At 38.2% G+C, this 19,843-nt stretch overlaps 1 protein-coding gene across 2 annotated transcripts in view; it reads left to right on the top strand.

Moving 5' to 3' along the window:
• myo1f (myosin IF) overlaps positions 1-17,379 on the top strand; it is a 38,047-nt gene extending 20,668 nt beyond the window's left edge. For both annotated transcript variants that reach the window (XM_021308021.2, XM_012881427.3), the window contains exons 11-29: positions 141-337; positions 435-515; positions 659-745; positions 871-957; positions 2,419-2,586; positions 2,733-2,818; positions 2,911-2,992; positions 3,073-3,179; positions 3,261-3,359; positions 3,764-3,908; positions 5,751-5,865; positions 5,982-6,151; positions 6,271-6,416; positions 11,148-11,294; positions 11,368-11,516; positions 11,620-11,682; positions 14,290-14,497; positions 16,235-16,395; positions 16,499-17,379. In XM_021308021.2, coding sequence (XP_021163696.2) covers positions 141-337; positions 435-515; positions 659-745; positions 871-957; positions 2,419-2,586; positions 2,733-2,818; positions 2,911-2,992; positions 3,073-3,179; positions 3,261-3,359; positions 3,764-3,908; positions 5,751-5,865; positions 5,982-6,151; positions 6,271-6,416; positions 11,148-11,294; positions 11,368-11,516; positions 11,620-11,682; positions 14,290-14,497; positions 16,235-16,395; positions 16,499-16,575 — 2,375 coding nt within the window. In that variant the 3' untranslated portion in view covers positions 16,576-17,379. The remainder of the gene's footprint in view (positions 1-140; positions 338-434; positions 516-658; positions 746-870; positions 958-2,418; positions 2,587-2,732; positions 2,819-2,910; positions 2,993-3,072; positions 3,180-3,260; positions 3,360-3,763; positions 3,909-5,750; positions 5,866-5,981; positions 6,152-6,270; positions 6,417-11,147; positions 11,295-11,367; positions 11,517-11,619; positions 11,683-14,289; positions 14,498-16,234; positions 16,396-16,498) is intronic.
• Positions 17,380-19,843: the final 2,464 nt, after the last annotated feature.

The following is a 19,843-nucleotide window of genomic DNA, read 5'->3' as shown; positions in this document are numbered from 1 at the left end:
TTCTTCTCATTAGACAACAACTGCTTTGTGTGACTTAGTTCGTACCATCAGGGTTATCACTGAAGCATAAATATATTTACTTAACATCTTTTTTTTTCTTTAATAACTGAGGTGATCATGGTTCATTTTGTCTGCAACAGTGCTCGCCTTCCCCGCCTACCTGCTGGGAATCGACCCCACGAGGCTTCAGGACAAGCTGACCAGTCGGAAAATGGACTCCAAGTGGGGCGGGAAGTCTGAGTCCATCAACGTGACGCTCAACCAGGAGCAGGCCACTTACACACGCGACGCCCTGGCCAAAGCCCTTTACGCGCGTCTCTTTGACTACCTTGTCGAGGTTAAAATTTCTTGCAGCGCATTTATAGTCTAAATTAAACACATTTTGTTCCGCAGAGGTTAAGTTTTATGCCCGTCTGCCTCTCCGTCTGCTCTAGGCCATAAATAAAGCCATCCAGAAACCTTACGAAGAGTTCAGCATCGGCGTACTCGACATTTATGGCTTTGAGATATTTCAGGTCAGTATTTCAGTTTACAGATGTATAAGATGTGTATATACAGGTTATAAAATATAAACAGACCTTTTTTTTTTATTGGGACTGGAAAGCAGGGTTTATTTGGCAGTCGTTGGACATGGATTGTGTTTTATTTTTCTCTGCAGAAAAACGGGTTTGAGCAATTTTGTATAAACTTTGTCAATGAGAAACTGCAGCAGATCTTTATTGAACTCACGTTAAAGGCCGAGCAGGTAAACATGTTCCTTTTTTTTTTTTTTTTTTGTCATTTTGAATGTATGTTTATGCATTGACACTGCTACAAGTTCTTTCAAAACCTACCTTATTAAGAATATCTTCTTTTAATTTGTTTAATCAGGAAGAGTATGTTCAGGAAGGCATTAAATGGACCCCTATTGAGTACTTTAACAACAAGATTGTGTGTGACCTCATTGAAAATAAACTGGTAAGCTCTGAATCGTTTCATAAATACATCATTTATTGGCATCCTTGGTAAAAATGTGTAAACATTGTTATTATTTTTTTTTAAATCCAACCTTGTGGTTTTGCACAATAGGAAAAAACAATATATGCTAAGAAAAACAAAATCCCTGGTTCCACTATAAGTGTTACCCCTAAAATCTGTGTAACCGAAGCAATTCTGGAAATTATATTTTATATGTTTAAGTTGATCACAGGGTTGAGCAATAATTAATTAGTAGTCCATAACTTGACATAACACAGAGGCTCATTTTTGTTCATGTTTTATTTGAATATTTATACACATGTATTGATTTACATTTACTGTTCTGACCTCAGTAGATGAGAGCAAAAACATCCAATAAAACCAGCTACTTTGTCATTGTGTTGGTTAAATTAGAAATACAGCCAAATTTGTTTTTCCTGTAAGTGAGGGAAGAGTCTTGGTGCTTTCTTTCAACCAGCTGACCGGCAGTGTGAAAATAGATTTTGGCTGCAGGGTAGCACAAGTCAAAAATCTGTTAGGTTAATTATTCAGGCTATCTCCTCACTTATAGGTGTCAGAATGAGATTTATTGGCCAAGCTTAATTGTACACAAGCAAGAAAATTGTGTAATGAACTCTAGATCAGAGAGCCCAATATTCAAGCTGGACACAGAGTTGCACTTTAAAGGTTTAGGTAGGCAGGCGATGCTGGAAGGCGGACTCACATGATGGCTTTCTGACAATCTGGCAGTGATTGACTGTGGGAGGCAGGAATAAATAAGCAGAGTCCCAGGCGAGAAGACTTGAACCTAATTAACAGCAGCAGGTGAATTGAATGAGCTAAATTGGCTGGAGCTATGACAGTGAAATAGACATCAATGGAGCTGAATAGAAGTACAAGGACATAATCTGACCGAGAACATAAACACAAGACTCCAAGTACAAAGGAATGTAAGAATTAGACCAGAAGGCAAAATTAATACAGTAATGAGGAAAAACAACTAACAAATCTAAGCCATGAAGAAGTGAACCTTATGGCAAAACCTTGACTGCAAAACTAATAACTGAGTATGGCAAGACCTATAGTTAACATAAATGACAAGAAAAACATGAATCTAAATCAAAACCACAACCTGACACCTCCAAATCACGACAGATATGTACTTTGGTTCACATTTGCCAAATAAAAACGTAGCACAACATGTTTAGAAATCAGTGATTCGTCAATTATTTCTTTGTTGTAACAATGCTTCTTGCCTATGTCGCATATACTTGTGTATTTCAAGTTTAAAGGTGCCACACTTGTAAGGTAAATGTGGATGGAGCATTAGAGTGAAGTTAATGTGGCTTGCACCGATAATGAACTCCCTCTTTTCAACGTTGTTTCTTTATTGACTTTCCCTACCTTCTAAGACTAAAATAAAGAATATTGCTGTTGTGCTACGCTGCTCCCGTCCCACAGAGCCCTCCGGGTATCATGAGCGTCTTGGATGACGTGTGCGCCACTATGCACGCCAAAGGAGAGGGGGCAGACGGCACGCTGCTGCAGAAGCTGCAGGCCGCTGTGGGAACCCATGAACACTTCAACAGCTGGAACTCCGGCTTTGTCATCCATCACTATGCCGGGAAGGTCTGACCTAACCTGCTCGATGCACAAATTCCAGTTTTTTGAGTTCAGTTTTAAGAGGGATTGATTAATCACACTGGCAGGGATGATAACACGGGCATCACAGGTGAAGTCTGATAAGCGGTTACAATGTTTAATTTCCCCCTCAGGTGTCGTACGATATCAATGGCTTCTGTGAAAGAAACCGGGACGTCCTGTTTCCTGACCTCATCGAGCTCATGCAAAGCAGTGAATTGTGAGCATTGTTGAAGCCTCGTTTCTGCAAGGTTGCTTTTTTATTTTATTTTTTAAAGTTAATTAAAAAACAAAACAAATCTCTTGCTTTAGTAACTTCATGCGCAGCTTGTTTCCTGAGAACCTCAACACGGAAAAGAAGGGGAGGCCGACCACAGCCAGCTCAAAGATCAAGGTAAGAGTCAGCTCCGTGAATCTGATCGTATGAATAAAAACGTGTCTAAAGTGCTAAAGGCCTACCGGTGCTTCCGACAGAGGCAAGCTAACGAACTGGTGAGCACGCTGATGAAGTGCACCCCACACTATATCCGCTGTATCAAACCGAATGAGACGAAAAGGCCGAAGGACTGGGAGGAGAGCAGGTCTGCAAGCTCCCGGTCGTGTAACGAAGCATCCGGCAGGAGATTCCTCTGCGTTAACAGCGGCATTCTGTCTGCTTTTAGGGTTAAGCACCAAGTTGAATACCTCGGTCTGAGGGAGAACATACGTGTGCGACGAGCTGGATTTGCATACCGCCGACTCTTCAGTAAATTTCTGCACAGGTTAGTTTTAGATTAGATTAGATTCAACTTTATTGTCATTACACAGGTACAGGTACAAGGCAACAAAATGCAGTTTAGGTCTAACCAGAAGTGCAATAGCAGCAAGTGCAGGATAAACAATGGTTCCATAAGTACAGGACATGGGTTTTTACTGAATAAATAGAGATGTATACTATTATAGACAGAATTTTACTGATAGATTTGTCCTATGAGTATAATCTATAGATAACTAGTATTGTGAACTAAATTTACAGCTGGCTATGTACCGAATATAATATACAGGTGGAGTTTTACAGATATGTACAATAGCATAGTTTGATCTCTGATGTTTTGGTGAGTGTGTGTGTGTGTGTGTGTGTGTTTTCCCTGAAACGTCACCAGAAAACGTGCTTTTTGGGCTCCAGGTATGCCATTCTTACGGCTGAAACATGGCCGTGTTGGAGGGGACCAGAGCAGCAGGGGGTCCTTCACCTCCTGCGGTCGGTCAACATGGAAACGGACCAGTATCAGATGGGACGCACAAAAGTCTTTGTCAAGAACCCAGAATCGGTACAGAGACAATTTGTGTTTTGTCGCACGCCGTTGACAAATCTTTATGGAAACCACTGAAAAAGCCTGAAATGTGCAATATATTTTTTGTAGTTTAAATAGTCTGACTTAAAGGGTTGTTACAGAGCAGCACAGTCATGTAGAAAAGCAACAAATTAGGGGTTTTAAATCAGGTTCTCGCCAACTTTCTCACAGCTCTGTGATGTTACAGTACTAAATCATTTACAGTAGCTACAATACTGTGCAAAGGTTTCAAACCATTCTGATTACACTAAACGTTGTCTCCAAAAAAGCTAGACTTCCTTGTGGTATTTTAAAGCAATTTTAATAGATCGTTCTTAAGACTATCTAAAAAAGAAGTTAAAAAAAATTTGCTGGTACTTGACCACGAAAACAATTTATGCAGCAAGATCCTAAAACATGAGGGAAATGGATAAGTCGAGGACAAAAAAACATCTGTCTGGTCTAAAAAAAAGATATTAGCAGATGAACAAATAAATGAAATCCATCTCTTTTTAGGGATAAGAATAAAGAATAATAATTCTTTAAGATAATAGTCAACTCCATGCCACATTTTCCAATAAGTCATTAAATTTGTAAAATTGTATGTCTGTCATACCCTGGTAACAAAGTGCCTTCAGATCCAATTTATGTATAAGCAAAGTAATTCTGTTATGCTTATAGACAACAAAATAGCTTAATAATTAATAATAGTTGTTATTTGTAATTGTTGTTCTGTTTCTTTTTTTTTGTTTTTTGTTTTTTTGGGGTGGTTAAACAGCAAAAAATAATAACATTCTTTAGAAAAGCTCAGGTAAGGACTAAAAATGTATGGTGAAAGTTGCCAAAGTCAATTATTACTCAATTATTTTCAAGACCAATTTTTCTTTTTCATTTGTTTGGCTCATTAAAAGAAAAATATAAAGATGATTTTGCTGACTAAACAGTTTTTGCCACAGTCATAATAATAATGTTAATCATAATAAAGACAATTGTAATGAATTCCTAGTGTTTTGAATATCTGCTGTACAGCAAAATTATAAATGACCAATAAACCTGTTAACAGAATTTAACAAATAAAAATAGTTAAATCCAATATTTTTTAACGATTGAACAAAGATAAACACAAATAAGGATCAAGATATGGATAACAACAAAAAAATTAACAGACCAGTGAAGACAAAGATAATAAAATTACCAGAATAAAATAAAATATATGATTAGAATAAATATTAAAATAAAGAAAAAGTGACAAAAATAAACGCAGAAAAGATAAAAATTATAGAAATAAAAACGAAAAGCAATTATTAAAATGACGAAACAAGAACAATCATGATAATGCCAAAGACAAATTGCATGAAGATAAAATAATAAAACTAATCAGATTAAAGACAAAAGGGGGGAAATAGAAAGGATCGGAATAAAAGACAAAAACAATAAAAAAAAAATTTGAGGATAAAAATTTAGGCAAAAACATTCAAATTTATCTGAGTAAACATTAAAGTAAACTGAATATTAAAAAAAAACTAATCAAAAGGAGTTAGATGAGGGGGGTTTCCGTACACGTCCCACTAGGAGGTCCCTGGAGAAGACCCAGATCTCGCTGGGGGGGGGGGGGGGGGGCTATATATCGGGTACTGCCTGGGAACACTTTAAGGTCCCCCAGAATGAGCTGAATGACAGATGGATTATAAATATCAAAATACAATTAAAAGTATAGATTACAAATGATAATTGCAAATATACACACCTATTAAACAAATAGGTCAGCATTGTACCCTCAAATAGTGAGATACTGAGTCTTAAGCTTAACATTTTAACACGTCCTTTTATCTTCTTTAGCTGTTTCTCCTTGAGGAGATGAGGGAAAGGAAGTTTGACACCTTCGCCAGAATTATTCAGAAAGCCTGGAGACGATTCAACGCCAGGAAGAAGTACGAACAGATGAGGGAAGAAGGTGAGCGGCTGCAACAACACGCGTTTCTCCACGTTCTTATATTACACAGTTTGAGTTCTGTTTTTTTTTTGTGTGTGGGTTTTTTTAATGTGTCCTCACTTCCTCATGACACGCAGCCTCAGACATCCTGTACAACTCCAAGGAGCGGAGGAAAAACAGCATCAACAGGAACTTTGTGGGAGACTACCTTGGCCTGGAGCAAAGGCCCGAGCTGCGGCAGTTCCTGGCCAAGAGGGAGCGCGTGGACTTCGCTGACTCGGTCACCAAGTTCGACCGCAGGTTCAAGGTGACTGCTACAGATAGCGATTAAAACCAGAAAAGCCCGTTTCTGACCACACTTCTTCCCCTTTCTTGCAACGCACAGTTGTCACTTCCTCTTTTTTTTTTTTGTCCCCTCCTTCACAGTCTATCAAGAGAGACTTGATCTTGACTCCTAAGGGGATCTATCTGATTGGTCGAGAGAAGGTGAAGAAGGGACCGGAAAAAGGACAGATAAAGGAGGTGTTAAAACGTAAACTGGACTTTGGAAACATCAGTGGAGTCTCACTCAGGTAGGGTCCTTAAATATCGGACTAAACATGGATTGTTTACGATGAACAAAAATTATATGTATGTATGTATGTATGTATGTATGTATGTATGTATGTATGTATGTATGCATGTATTTACGTATGTATGTATGTATGTATGCATGTATGTATGCATGTATGTATGTATTTACGTATGTATGTATGTATTTACGTATGTATGTATGTATGTATGTATGTATGTACGTATGCATGTATGTATGTACGTATGTATGTACGTATGTGTGCTGTTTTTGATCATAACCTTACAGAATCTCAATTTGAAGGATCTGTACCTTTGCTGGTCTTTACCATCTTGGCCTTAAAGTTCAATCCACCGTCTATTAGTGCAACGTGAACCCACTGGCGTTCCCATCTCTAAATTAAATATAATTATCTAGACAGGTAAACCCTGCCTACAGCCAAAAATAAGCCTCTTTGTCCAAACATTATGCACGTCACATACAACAAAGGGGTTTTTCCTGACTTACAAACTGTTAACATGCCACACAATTAATATAAAGCCACCTGTAGTTGCATTGGACTCTGAAATTATGGTGGGTAAGCACTTTATTTTCTTTCACTAGAATCAGTGGCGGCTGGCCCATAGGGGGCGCTCGGGCGCTGCCCTCCCTAGATGTGGAGGGGAAAAGTCAAAATATATTTAGATTTCAAAAGTATTATTAATGTCAGTTTTTAATTAATAGTATGTGGCTACATGTAATATGAATTATTAAAACACTTCTACTAATTGACTTTACCAATTGACTCTCATTTAACGGTGCATTTCCACCGACAGAACGTATCATTTCTCTTCTTCTACACTTGTGGGGCTGTCCCTCAAGGAGCCCTACAAGTGTAGCGAAATAACCAATCGTATGATGTTGCTAGGGAAAATGTATAAATATTTGGCCAATCAGCTTCGCCAAAATTAATGGCTTTGGGGCTACTGGAATCATAGCCCTTGCTGCACAGTGATATAGGTATATGGCAAGCCGTTTTAACATAAAGTAATGTTGCTAGCAGTCTAGCTACATTACTTTATGTTTGTAGCTTTATGTTTATGTTTGTAGTTTGTAGTGAAACTGTTTGGCTGAAGATAATGACAGTACAGTATGGCGTATACCTACTTTGGTGACAAATAGTGAATTTTAGTGTTGTATTTAATACTCTTCCTTTCCAAAATAAGACCTAATATAGCTGTAAATGGTTGAATGTATCTGTAAGCTGCTGATTCTGAGAAGGGAATTAAATACTTATTGTGGAATCATAGTAAATTTCCGACTTTTAATATGATGGCATGTACTGGGTTAGGCAGGGAAATCTATTGGCCAGCCCCACCAAGATTTTTTTTCATCCGCCGCCACTGACTAGAATAATCTTTAGTCAATCTAATTAAGGCTCAACTTTTAAGGTACATTATATAAAAAAAATAATGAAACAGCTTTTTCAGTGCAGTTTAAAATAACTTATTTTATTATAAGAGATTTATAGCAACTGAGGATTATTCATAAAACAGACCAACCATGTCAGGTACTTCAAGTAGAACAAGATGAGGGAACGCAGACAGAGTTTTTATAGCATTACACAAGTGAGTAGCAGGATTAGCAGGTCATTACTGTGACATCTGAGTAAGCTTTAAAGTTAAGTCCAAAATTATTCACAATCCTGACAGGTTTAGATTTTAAATTATTTTCATTTAAACAAAGAAAATGCATTTTTGATAGAAAATGAGTTGGACGTTTCCCAAAAGACAGTGAAACGAAAGGATTATGAGTTCAGTTCCCTTTTTATCAAAAAATGTATAACCCTTTCAATCATCGCTGGAAAAATCTTTATTATTATTACAGCTGTGAAATACTTCTTATTACTGATGACCAGCATTTTGCATGTTCCCACTGGTGGTATTCAGATTTATTTATGGTGATGAGCTCCAAGTGTTGGAGGCTGGAATGCCTCCTTGCCATCACCCTAATTTTTTATCTCCCTCAGATTCTCTGTCAGAATCAGTTCAGGGCTCTAGTTCGGCTACTTAAAAACTTTTATAATACTTTGAGTCGGGGTAAAAAAACAAAAAAAAACATGAAATGTAAAGTAATGAAAATATTACTTCAAACTTAAATCTGCTTGGGGCATGCACAATTTGGGGCGTAACTTGTAGATAACTATTGTTTTAGTATATAGTTTATGCTGTTCGTTCCACACCCTTTGTCTGTGTTCAAACAACTTACGGCAGCCTGGTTTTGTTCGACATCGGCTTGCATGTCCCACGGTATCAGATGGCGGCGCAGTATTTACATAGCGTTGTGTATCTTTGCATGCTCTTTAAATAAGAGACACAATGGAGTGTTATCATGCAGGTGGGTAGCCAAAAACTGTACTCAGTGAGTAGTAAGACTAGTAAGAGTTGTAGAAGTTAGAATAGGGCTGTGTTAGAAAAAATAAAATCCAATTCTGAGTCGATTCTCATATTAATTCCTAAAGATCGATTCATATAAGCAGAGATCAATAAAAACAATGCATTTTCCACTTAAATGTGTGAGCAGGCATTTCCTTACTCTGTAAGGTGAATTGTTAATGTTGTGTTTTTAATAATGCACCAGATTAGTGTCCAAACAGAAACTGTAGATTTCTCTGTTTTCAACCCCTGATCTGTTTGTTTTTTCTGTCCCACAACATGTTCTTGAAAGCAATTGTCTCAACATTCAAGGACAGGAATTAGTCCTTACAGCCACTATTAGCTACCATTACTTTATTAATTTGCTGTTGAACATGAATATAACACTAGAACCAATATATCACATAACTACACAGTCATGTAATTCAGGTACCACCTAAACATTGTTTTTAATGCCAGCAATCCAATGTGAGATCGGATCAGATCGATAAGAATCGATTTATAAACCTTTAGAATAGGAATCGAAACAATTCTTGAAATTTGAATCGATACCCAGCCCTGAAATGAAAAGTAGCCATCAGACAAATTACTCAAGTAAAAGAATAAAAAATGAAAAAGCTAAAAAGGCTATTCAAGTACAGAGTTAACTGTTCGAAACTTCTGATTTTATTTGAGAAAACAAAGATGTGATTGGAAAGCCAAAACAGTTATGTGTAAATTCCAGTACTTCAAAGAATGAAATAAAAATAATAAGAACAAATCAGTTTATGAAATAACAAGTTCAGAATAAGGAAAAGCACTTTTCCAGATCTAATATTCGTAAAGCTTCTGAAACCAGTGCTTGCAGATGGTGAAGTCTCTGTGAACAGTGCAAAAACACTTCCAGTGACGGTATCCGTACGTTCACTTGACCTCCAAATGGCTCATCAGACAGGAAATGACTTTAGAGCAATGAAGCTTGTTCTCAAACAAGATGTCTCACTTTAACACAGTAGGCGGCTGGTGCTAAAACATTTTGTAGGCCACTCTAGACGTCAGAGATTACCACACAATTATAATCTCTACGTGAACATAAATCCGCCCACTGTCATTCGCCTTCTCCTGGATTTCTTTTGGCTGCTCGGTCCAGTCCAAGACCCACTTTTTTCTTCCAGTAAAAGACTCGTGAAATTATTATTTGGTAAATAAATGACAGCTCTGTATCTTATTTTTCTGCATCATTCTGTCCTGTGTTGTAAACTTCAGTTTACAGCTGTTTGAGCATTTAAGATGCCAGGAGTGTGACTTTGATTGACTCGTATGATGAATTAATCTGATTGAAAATGAAGAATGAGACAGAAAGCACTTTTAAGTAGACAATTAGAGACCAGCCTGAAGCTGCATGGAAGCCAAAAATGTCAGGATGTGCCTACACACTCATTTGTCCTTTGCCCCTCGGCTTTAAAATATTAAAATTAGGAGGCCTACACACAAAATAAACCCAAATAAATCTAAAAAGGACCTTTTTAAGAAAATCCATGTGATAATTACTTTTTATTTAGTAGTTTATGTTTACTGTGTTTGCACTTTTTTCCTGCACTTTACACTGATGTGGCACACTAGCGCCCCCTATTGACAAGCTACTACTGCTTAAACTAAACTTTGTGTGTGTGTGTGTGTGTGTCTTTGTCTGAATTTTATGGTTAAAACCTGTTTGCTCTTCATTTAGTCAAGTTATTCAAGGTGGAAATAGTGGCCAGAAATTGTGCCCGAGTAAGAGAAGCCTTACTTCAAGATATTATCACTCAAGTGGAAGTGAAAAAAAGTAAACATGACACACTAGAAGAACATTTTCTTCAGAATGTTACTCACCGAAATGTTAATATGTAAATATAGCTAGTTGCTACCCACCTCTGTTAATATGTTCTTTAAATACTAGTATACTTTTTAAATAAACTTTTTTCCCCTCCTCCTCCTCAGAATCACACTTAAGCATCAGCAGAAACGTCCTCCTGACATCTGCTCTTGGTTTCAACGTTGAATCTGATGCTAAATGTGATGAGGAGGCCATTATTTTCTGATCGAACATTAAGACAGACGAACTCCTGCCATCTGTGTTGGAGTAACGCTTCATGTGTGGTTTCTTGATTATGCTTCTACAAGTGCAAATTTAGGGGATTAACTGGAAGTCTATAAATGCCAACACTATTTCTTTTGTAATATAAATTCATTTGCAACTTGAGCTCATTTCTGTTTTTGAAAATTACTGCTTCCTCTTTCTTTTTTGAAATCTTGGCTGTAAAGTTTAGGTTATTTTTTTTTTCTCTCCCCTTTTTCAGTTCCAGACAGGATGATTTCTTCATTCTGCACGAGGCCCAGTATGACAGCCTGCTGGAGTCCAACTTTAAGACGGAGTTTCTCAGTCTGCTGTCTAAACGCTACGAGGAAGTGACCCAGAGAAAGCTGTCCATCTCCTTCTCCGACAGGTAGCAGCAGCACAAAGCGTTTATAGGCGGCAGGAATAACACGGCCTGTGACGCACCCTCTTCTGTCTTTCAGACTGGAGTTTAGAGTGAAGAAGGAGGGCTGGGGCGGGGGCACCTCCAGGGTGGTTGTTTTTCAAAGAGGTCAAGGCGACTTGGCTCAGCTCAAACCGGGAGGGAAGACTCTCACGATTACCATAGGAGAGGGCCTACCCAAGTCCTCCAGTGAGTGAAAATCAAAAATAACGAGGCTAACTTTATTACTCACGAGAATATTTCTGTTGTGATTCTAAGTTCAGATGTATTAACCACATCATTCCTCGATTAGAGCCATCCAGGAAGTCGGGTCTAGATGTTCGAGGGGGAGTGAGAAACCACGTACCAAACAGAGGTGTGACTTTCCTTAAATGGAATTTATATTTTGACTTGTATTTACATTGTTTTATGCTTGCATTTGCATTTAAACTATCAATCGCCAGGACTGAGCACATGTTCTGACAGCTTTCAGCACCGCCGGTTCGTTATTGTCAACGTTTAAAGCTAAGATGTTATAACTTATTAGCTGCTAAAAGTACATAGAATAGTAAAAACAAAATCGGCTGCAAAAATGTTGGCCAACATGGTCTAAAAGTATAGATATTTTAGTATTTTAAGTTCTTTGTTTCATCACAGCTGAGCCCACAATATTAAAAGTCTGACCAGATGAACCCTTTTATTGGATTTTTGTTTTTTATTTGAAATTTTCATGCAAAAGGAGAAAGGTAGAGAATGAATCAAAGTTTATGTTTTGTTCCAGACAGACTCGCCTTTCGGTTCCTTCTGTGGAGCAGTTTATAAAGACTAAAGAAAAAGCTGCAAAAAAGGGGAGAATCCTAAAACCTCACTTTAAATCCTTAAAAAATAAAGTACATTTTTATCCACATGAAATAGCCCTTAAGTGTGAGATATGTAAATATAAAAAAGCCTTCAAATCTAATCAAAAGGTTTGCATTTATTTGAATCAGTTTAAAAGTGAAACTTGTTTTTCCAAGTATTCATTTTTATTTCATTTACCTCTCAAAAATGTTTTTTTTTTATATGAAATTATGGACATATGAGTCAAACACATTTGCAAAGTTTGGCTGCAAATATAAAGCTTCAGATCAATATTATCTCAAGTTATGGCCTACACAACCATGAAGAAGACTGCTGACCAAACAGCTGTCCAGCAGACGATTATTAAAACCCTCCACAGGAAATCTGCCCTTTTCTCCCCCCATAATAAAAGCTTTCTCATTATTATATTTTCACAAGACGTGGACGGCAGATAGAATCAGAGCTTTTAAGAGCCAACTCACACAGAGATGTCCAGGATAACAGGGCTGCTGCTCAGGGGTCCAAAGTACCCTTTTGAGCTTAAAGTTATCTTCCATTTCACTTGGAAATTAAATGTGGAGGACGAGTCGTGAGGCACAGGATCCAAGTTTTTTGGGGGGTTTTTAGGTCTATGGAGAAGTTTCCACTGTCAAAGTCCGTGGTTAGAACATCTGTCTACCAAGGAAACTCAGAGCACTTCCCTGTTCTTCTAATTCAACTCTCCGGCACAACTTGGCATCTGTTCTCATTGCCAAAAGGACCAGAACTAGCTTTAATGACCATGGTATCAATGTTCAGGGTTGGAGTATCTTCAAGAGAAAGACGAAAGACACAAAAGCACCTCAGCGGTTCCACAGGCTGATCACTTCCCTGCCACGTCGCATTGATGCAGTAATTCATGCAAAAGGAGCCCCAGCCAATGCGTTTCAGTAGGCAGAGATTCCTGTCTTACCAACAGTTTTTTTTTTTTGTCATAATTTATTATTCTCATAAGCCAAAATAGGGGTTTTGCGCCATGTGTAAACTATAACCATCAGAACCGATAAATATTTGCTGCAGAATGATGCGCTGCTACGCAGAAGAACCCGGCATTACGGAACTAGCAGATGCTGCAACAACACTGTCGGTTTTAATGGAGCACAACCATCTCTCCTCCAGCTTTACACCTACACTGCAAAAATGGAACTACAAATAAGAAAAATGTTCTTAAAATGTGTGTATTTTTCCTTGATTTGAGTAGGATCTGCCAACTCAAAAATAAAGATTTTTGCACTTAAAATAGGAACAATTCATCTCCATCATCTTTTTTCAACTGCAGTATATCTAATTATCTTATTTTAGGGGTCAAAATACTCATTCCATTGGCAGATAATCTTATTTACCTGCTCAAATCTAGGACAAAAACATACATTTTAAGAACATTTTACTTATTTTTAGATCCGTTTTTGCAGTGTACTTGCCAACTCAGCTTCATGACTACCTCCCTTAACTTTACCTGTAATCCGCCATGCCGCCTGGTTCTCAAAAAGATCACACCAAAATAACTTTAGGGACACCAAGGCTCATCTTTAAAATGTCTCGTAAAAGTAGCTTTTGAATCGAATGTTTTCATTGCTGTGGGTTGGAATCTGCTCTCAATCAATTTAGCTAAGGAATTACGTTTAATGTTTATCCTTTATATCCAAGATGTGGCTGAGCCGAGAGCTGCAGCAAAAATCAATGCTACACTGCAAAAATGGAACTAAAAATAAGTACAATTTTCTTAAAATGAGTGCAGCTGTCCTTGATCTGAGCAGGTAAATAAGATGATGTGCCAATGGAATAAGATTTTTGCACTTAAAATAGGAACAACTCATCTCCATCATTTTATTTCAAGTGCACTATGTCTAATTATCTTATTTTAGGGGTCAAAATGCTTGTTCCATTGGCAGATAATATTATTTACCTGCTCAAATCTAGGACAAAAATACTAATTCTAAGAACATTTTACTTATTTTTAGGTCAGTTTTTGCAGTGTAACTCAGAAATGCTATATCAAAATTTGGTTTATCTTTGAAAATTCAGTACTTCTGTAGGTTTTGTCCTCTTACCTTTAAAAGAAAAATCTGTCCAGACCTTGTTCTCACTTTATTTGTTTTTTTAGCCCACGCCAATGGAGGTGCCGGATTTTCCAGAGCCCACCAGAACCAGCACGCAGATATCACGTATTCCTCCCCACACAAACAACCCCGGCCACCCAATGCTCCGCTGCCCAAACTGGACTCTCAAAGGGGACGCCGGGGCCCGGCCCAAACACAGCCCAGCCAAGCCAACTTGGACTTCCTTAACGTGCCTGACCAAGGCATGTCAGGGTAAGAGAGGTCAATTTGTAAAAAAAAACACATAGAAGAATAAAGGTGTGCTGAGAGAGCGGGTGGAGCCCTTTGCTGACTGAAATCATTGCAAACAGGTTATAATGAGTCATTAGGACTTGGCGAGGTGAGGCCTGTATGTTTCCATGAGGCATGGAGTAAAAAAAGTGTCAGTTTATAAAGGTGTACGTCCTTCACATGTGCACAAACAAGAAGCCTGTCAAAATAAAGGTAAAGTAACACTAAGACAGAATCGGAATCTATGTTTTTTGTGGAGACAAACAAGGGATCTGACTTCGGATTGCAACACTCGCATTGTAAAAACAAACTACAATATATAATAAAACACTTACAGGGTAAGGACCAGAGCAGTATATACAAGAGAGGGTTTCCTTTTCATATATATGTATATACATTAATATAAATACATACAGAAGGTATGGCCTGCTGTGTTGGTGAAAACATGCTTATTAGTTTCCAGCAGAGTGGCTTGCCACTCAGGCTGTAAGGTGTTCATTGAGTTAATCAGAGGCACGCCTTGGGATAAGAACTTCCTCTGTGTCAGCTCCTTTTTATTAACATTAACGCTCTGCAGCGCCGACCTGAAGGTAAAAGTCTGAATGAACTGTGACCAGGAGGTGTTGGGTCGACAACTATGTTAGCCTGCCCCGTTTTCTGCAATGAAAACCTGAAGTTCAAGTCGGACATGAAGGTGACGACAAAACGGGATGAGCAGAGTTAGAGCCGATGAGTTCCCAAAGGAGGGCAGAGTGAGCACTAATCCACACGGGAGCAAGCGACGCTGACGGTGCACGAGTAAGCAGACTAGTGAGGGCAGGCCGAGCACACAGACACTTGGGGGAAAACCAACATGGAGGTGTAATGGCTTGATGATAATTGGACAGCGGCAGGCAAAGCTAATTATGGTAACTGAGTGGTGGCTGAGAGAGCATGCAATGGGGAAGGATCAATCAATCAGCCCAAAAAACACAAACAAACGCCCAGATCATGACATTTTTCTGGCCTTGGACCTGCACAGGTCATAAATGAAGGGAAGATCAGTCCTGATGCTCCTCTCTGATAAGATAAGATAATATAAGATAAGATAAGATAAGATAAGATAAGATAAGATAAGATAAGATAAGATAAGATAAGATAAAATAGGCTTTATTGATCTCACATTGGAGAAATTCACTTGCCACATCGGCTCATTAGTCAATAATCAGAAGAAGGTGCAGATCTAATTGTTTGTTTCAGTCTGGACCTGAGACTAGTCCTGGGTTATAGAAAATAAAAAAAAATGTGGAAAATGTGAAGTGTGAAACAAATTTCTACAAATACACAGATTTTTTTTTTTTTTTTTTTTTTTTTTTACAATTGTTTTAACCCCTTTTATAGTGATGTCATTACTGATTTTATCAGCTTATAAGGTTCAGATGTTGGTTGCTTATCTTAAAGTGAGGTCAGTTCAATTTGCACAGCGCAAAATTCCCAATAAAAGGAATTTCATAGCACTTAACGAGGCAAAATGGTCCAGAAATATGAATTAGAGTTAAATTTGTTATAAACTCAATATAATAGGAAGTTTAATACAACACGCATACACTGCAATCTGATTCTAATACAATACAGTCATATTTTTATCTGATTTATCCAGGCGTAGCTTTGTTTAGATGCTTATTTCTTTAGTTTGTTTTGTTCACATCCCTCTTATTATTCGTTCTTGTTTCGTCACAGAAAGCAGAGGAAGAGGAGCATCAGCCATCGGCCGCCCCCTGCCCCTAAACCCCAGCCCAGACCCCAGGGCCCCCGCTGCCGGGCCCTATATCAGTACGTCGGACAGGACACGGATGAGATCAGCTTCGAGGCTAACGATGTGTTCGATCTCGTCAAGGAGGGTGAGTGGCCGGCAAAGAGCGGGAGACCATTCAGACTGAAAGAGCTCGATTTGAATCAATCAACAGTGAGAATATACTCTTTTTTTTTTTTTTCTGTCCGCAGATCCATCAGGCTGGTGGACAGGCAGGATTAGAGGAAAGGAAGGTCTCTTCCCTGGTAACTATGTGGAAAAGATTTGATGAGGACTTTTCATGGACATTCTTGTTTTCAACAAGAAAAAGGTTTATTTTTGTCTATCGCAACAGACCCTGTTCGCTAAAAACAACACACAGCCTGAGAGTTATTGAAAGTTGCATGAAAGTTTTTGTTTAAGGGCGACGTGTAGCTGACATTTGAGCCCTGACTAACGACAAGTGGCGGCATATGGTATGAAGAGAAGACAGGCGGCGTCACCATGATTGTTAAAACAGGACTACAACAAGCTGCTCGGGTTTCATCTCTGTTGCTGTGTCAAACGATCCCACTCTAAATGGCCCAGCAGCAGGATCTTTGACTTTATCTTCCTTTGAGCTGTTCCTTCCTCAGCACGACTCAGGGCTTCAGCTGAAAAATCAGCGTTTACCTCCAGCTTTTCTCAAGATCGACCACCCTCCCTCCCCAGCCCCTCTGCTGCTGACTGCTCCTGATTAACAGCATAAGATCATGCAGCAAATGAGCTTTTTTCAACAACAAAAAAGCAATAAATGAACTTGACAGATACTTTTGGCGCTGCAACAAACTTGCTTGAGATCAAATCAAACCTTTTTCCAGAGGAAATTTGTTGTCATTCAAATGTTTTAAACCTTTCATTGTTGTCTTTCAGTCAATATTATTGGTACTTTGTCATATATTTTCTCAGGAAAAAAAATTAAAAAGGGACATATTTTCCTACACCTCCAAGCAAACTATTTGCACGGGTTCATGTTGTGTTGATGGTAACTTATAGGAGATTATGGGACGACAAATCAGATTTTTTTTTTTTTTCATTTTGAGATATATTTGTAAAATAACAAATTTCTTTGTTTGATTTTTTTTTTTTTTTTTTTTTTAAATATTAAAGTCAAGTATTTTTAAAGAAAATTGTGTCCTTTTGATTCCTTTATTTAGGATTGACAAATATGGCTGTAGAAAAAGTGAATGCAAGAAGGCTTCCTGTGGTTTTATATATATATATATATATTCTATAGAAGCACCACGTATCTTTTAAGCCTGCTTTTAACTACCCTGTATTTGTCATGGTTGAGTTTTGGTTTTGAGTTTGTGTGTGTGTGTGTATATATATATATATATATATATATATATATATATATATATATATATATATTAAAGTGTTTTTTCTGGGTCTGATTCATTCCCAATGTTTGAATTTAAATATCCGCTCGCTGTTCTTCTTGGCAGTACAGGGGCCCTGCAGCGAACTGTACCGGCACCTTTCCTGTTCACTTTCTACTCTGCAGATTTCCCAGGTTGCCACCTTCAGAAGTTCTCTGATGACCCTGCCATAGTCGGCCTCTGCACAAGTGAAGACGACCCAGAGTACAGACAGCAGACACAGAACCTTTTTACTGGTGCCAGCAGAACCGTCTCTTGATCAATATGGGGGGAAAACCGAGGAGCTGGTTGTGGATTTCTGCAGAAACAGACCCACCACATCAACACCGGTGCACATCCAGGGAACTGCCATTGATAAAGTAGCCACGGGGCCAAGAAAAGTATATGTAAACACTTCCAGAGAGCACTTCAGTTATTAAAGGGTTAAAGCTCAGCAACCTGCTGTAATTGGATTGATCAAATCCTCCTGAATTCTGCTAAATCCCCCAGTTTCTTTGCTTGGTCAGTATCTTTATGAAGGGGCTGCACCAACCTCCACTCCTGAGGGTATTTACATTTACTACTACTTTCTCACACAATGATTCAGAAACAAATCTTTTTTTTTTATCTTTAATGATTAATTTTTGCACGGTGGCCCAAAGCCATAGCACAAATAAAAAAACGCAACTTGCACAACTATGCATAAATCTGCATATTACTTCACAAGCTCTAATTTTTAAATTTCCCAATCTTTTTGATGGGTACATTGCGTTGCATTGTTAAATCACAACAATACGCTCAGGCTCTTTTATTTAGAGTTTGCATGTTCTCCTCAGTACCCCACCCTTTACCCCATTGGCCGCTGGAGATGGGCACCAGCCCTCTTGAGACTGTGAATGGATAATGAGGTATAGCCAATGAATGGATGGATGGATGCATGACCTCCACATGCATGATTTACTCTGAAGTACTCTGTTGTTCACAAGCATGCATGTTAGCTTGATTAGCTATTCCAAAGTCCCCTGATGGATGAGTATGAGCATGGTTGTTTGTCACTATTGGCTCTATGATGTCGACCTGTCCATGAATTACGTCTCTCAACCTGTGCCTGCTGGGAGAGGCTCCAACCACCTTTGTAGTTTCTTTTCATGCAGCCAGAATATCTTATACTATTTTAAAGCATTATTGTTAAAAGTTTTTTGTTGGACTTGAGGTTTCTTTTGTTTTTTTTTTTTTTTTTTTTTTTGTTTTTTCTTTTTCTATCCAGCCCTGTTCATGCCAGCGAACTGTTGAGTTTGGAGAGCTGGGAAAAAGAAACTTAAGGAAGTGATTGGCATAGGGTGGAATATCGAAACCTCTTCAAAAAATAATAAACAAATACATTAAAATATGTCATATATGAGATTAGAGTATTTTAGGGATTTTCTATATCCATTTTACTAGCCAAAAAAAGCTGATCTGTTATGTAGCATTACGTACTTGACACTAAATGATTTGTCTATGGGTACGAAACAGAAGTAGACTGCGACAAGATGATGACATGAAATCAGGTGCATGAACTTAAGGGCCGAGTTCAACCTGAGATATTTTCAGTAGAAGTCTCTGTATCGGTGATAAAATACTACTCTATGTGTACCAAACAATGTTATTTGATTCATTACACTATAAAGTGGAAACAGAGAGCGTGTTTTTGTGTTATGTAGTATAAAATCTGTATTCATGCCTTGGCTAATGACTATATAAATGTATAATTGAATAATTATACTATACATAGCAGCTGCCGGTCAGGGTTGACTTTGTTTTTCCTTAGAGAGGGAGATGTCTGACCGTGAAGGCCATTGCTGGAGAGCGAGATGGGTAAAAGGACAATGTTTTCTAGTTTTTGTTAGAACACACTAGACCCCCATCTGAGACACATGTCCTGTTCTGTAACCTGCTCCCAAGATTTAACGAATGCTGACTTGGATGAAAATCACAGATATCCTTCTTGATAATTCAGGAAAGTAACAAGAGATTTTTTTTTATCCACAACAGCTGGAAATTAATTCTCTAGTGACTCAATTTTAAAGGTGGTTATTCACTAAGTTGGTTGGTTTGTGAAACCAGCCTGCCTCCTCCCTTGGGCTATGAGTCATTTCCCAGCTGATCAATTCAATT

This window comes from Fundulus heteroclitus, chromosome 9, assembly GCF_011125445.2.
Source record: "Fundulus heteroclitus isolate FHET01 chromosome 9, MU-UCD_Fhet_4.1, whole genome shotgun sequence".
Taxonomy (NCBI): domain Eukaryota; kingdom Metazoa; phylum Chordata; class Actinopteri; order Cyprinodontiformes; family Fundulidae; genus Fundulus; species Fundulus heteroclitus.
The sequence above is the reverse complement of the archived record's forward strand: the minus strand, read 5'-3'. Positions and strand labels throughout refer to the sequence as shown.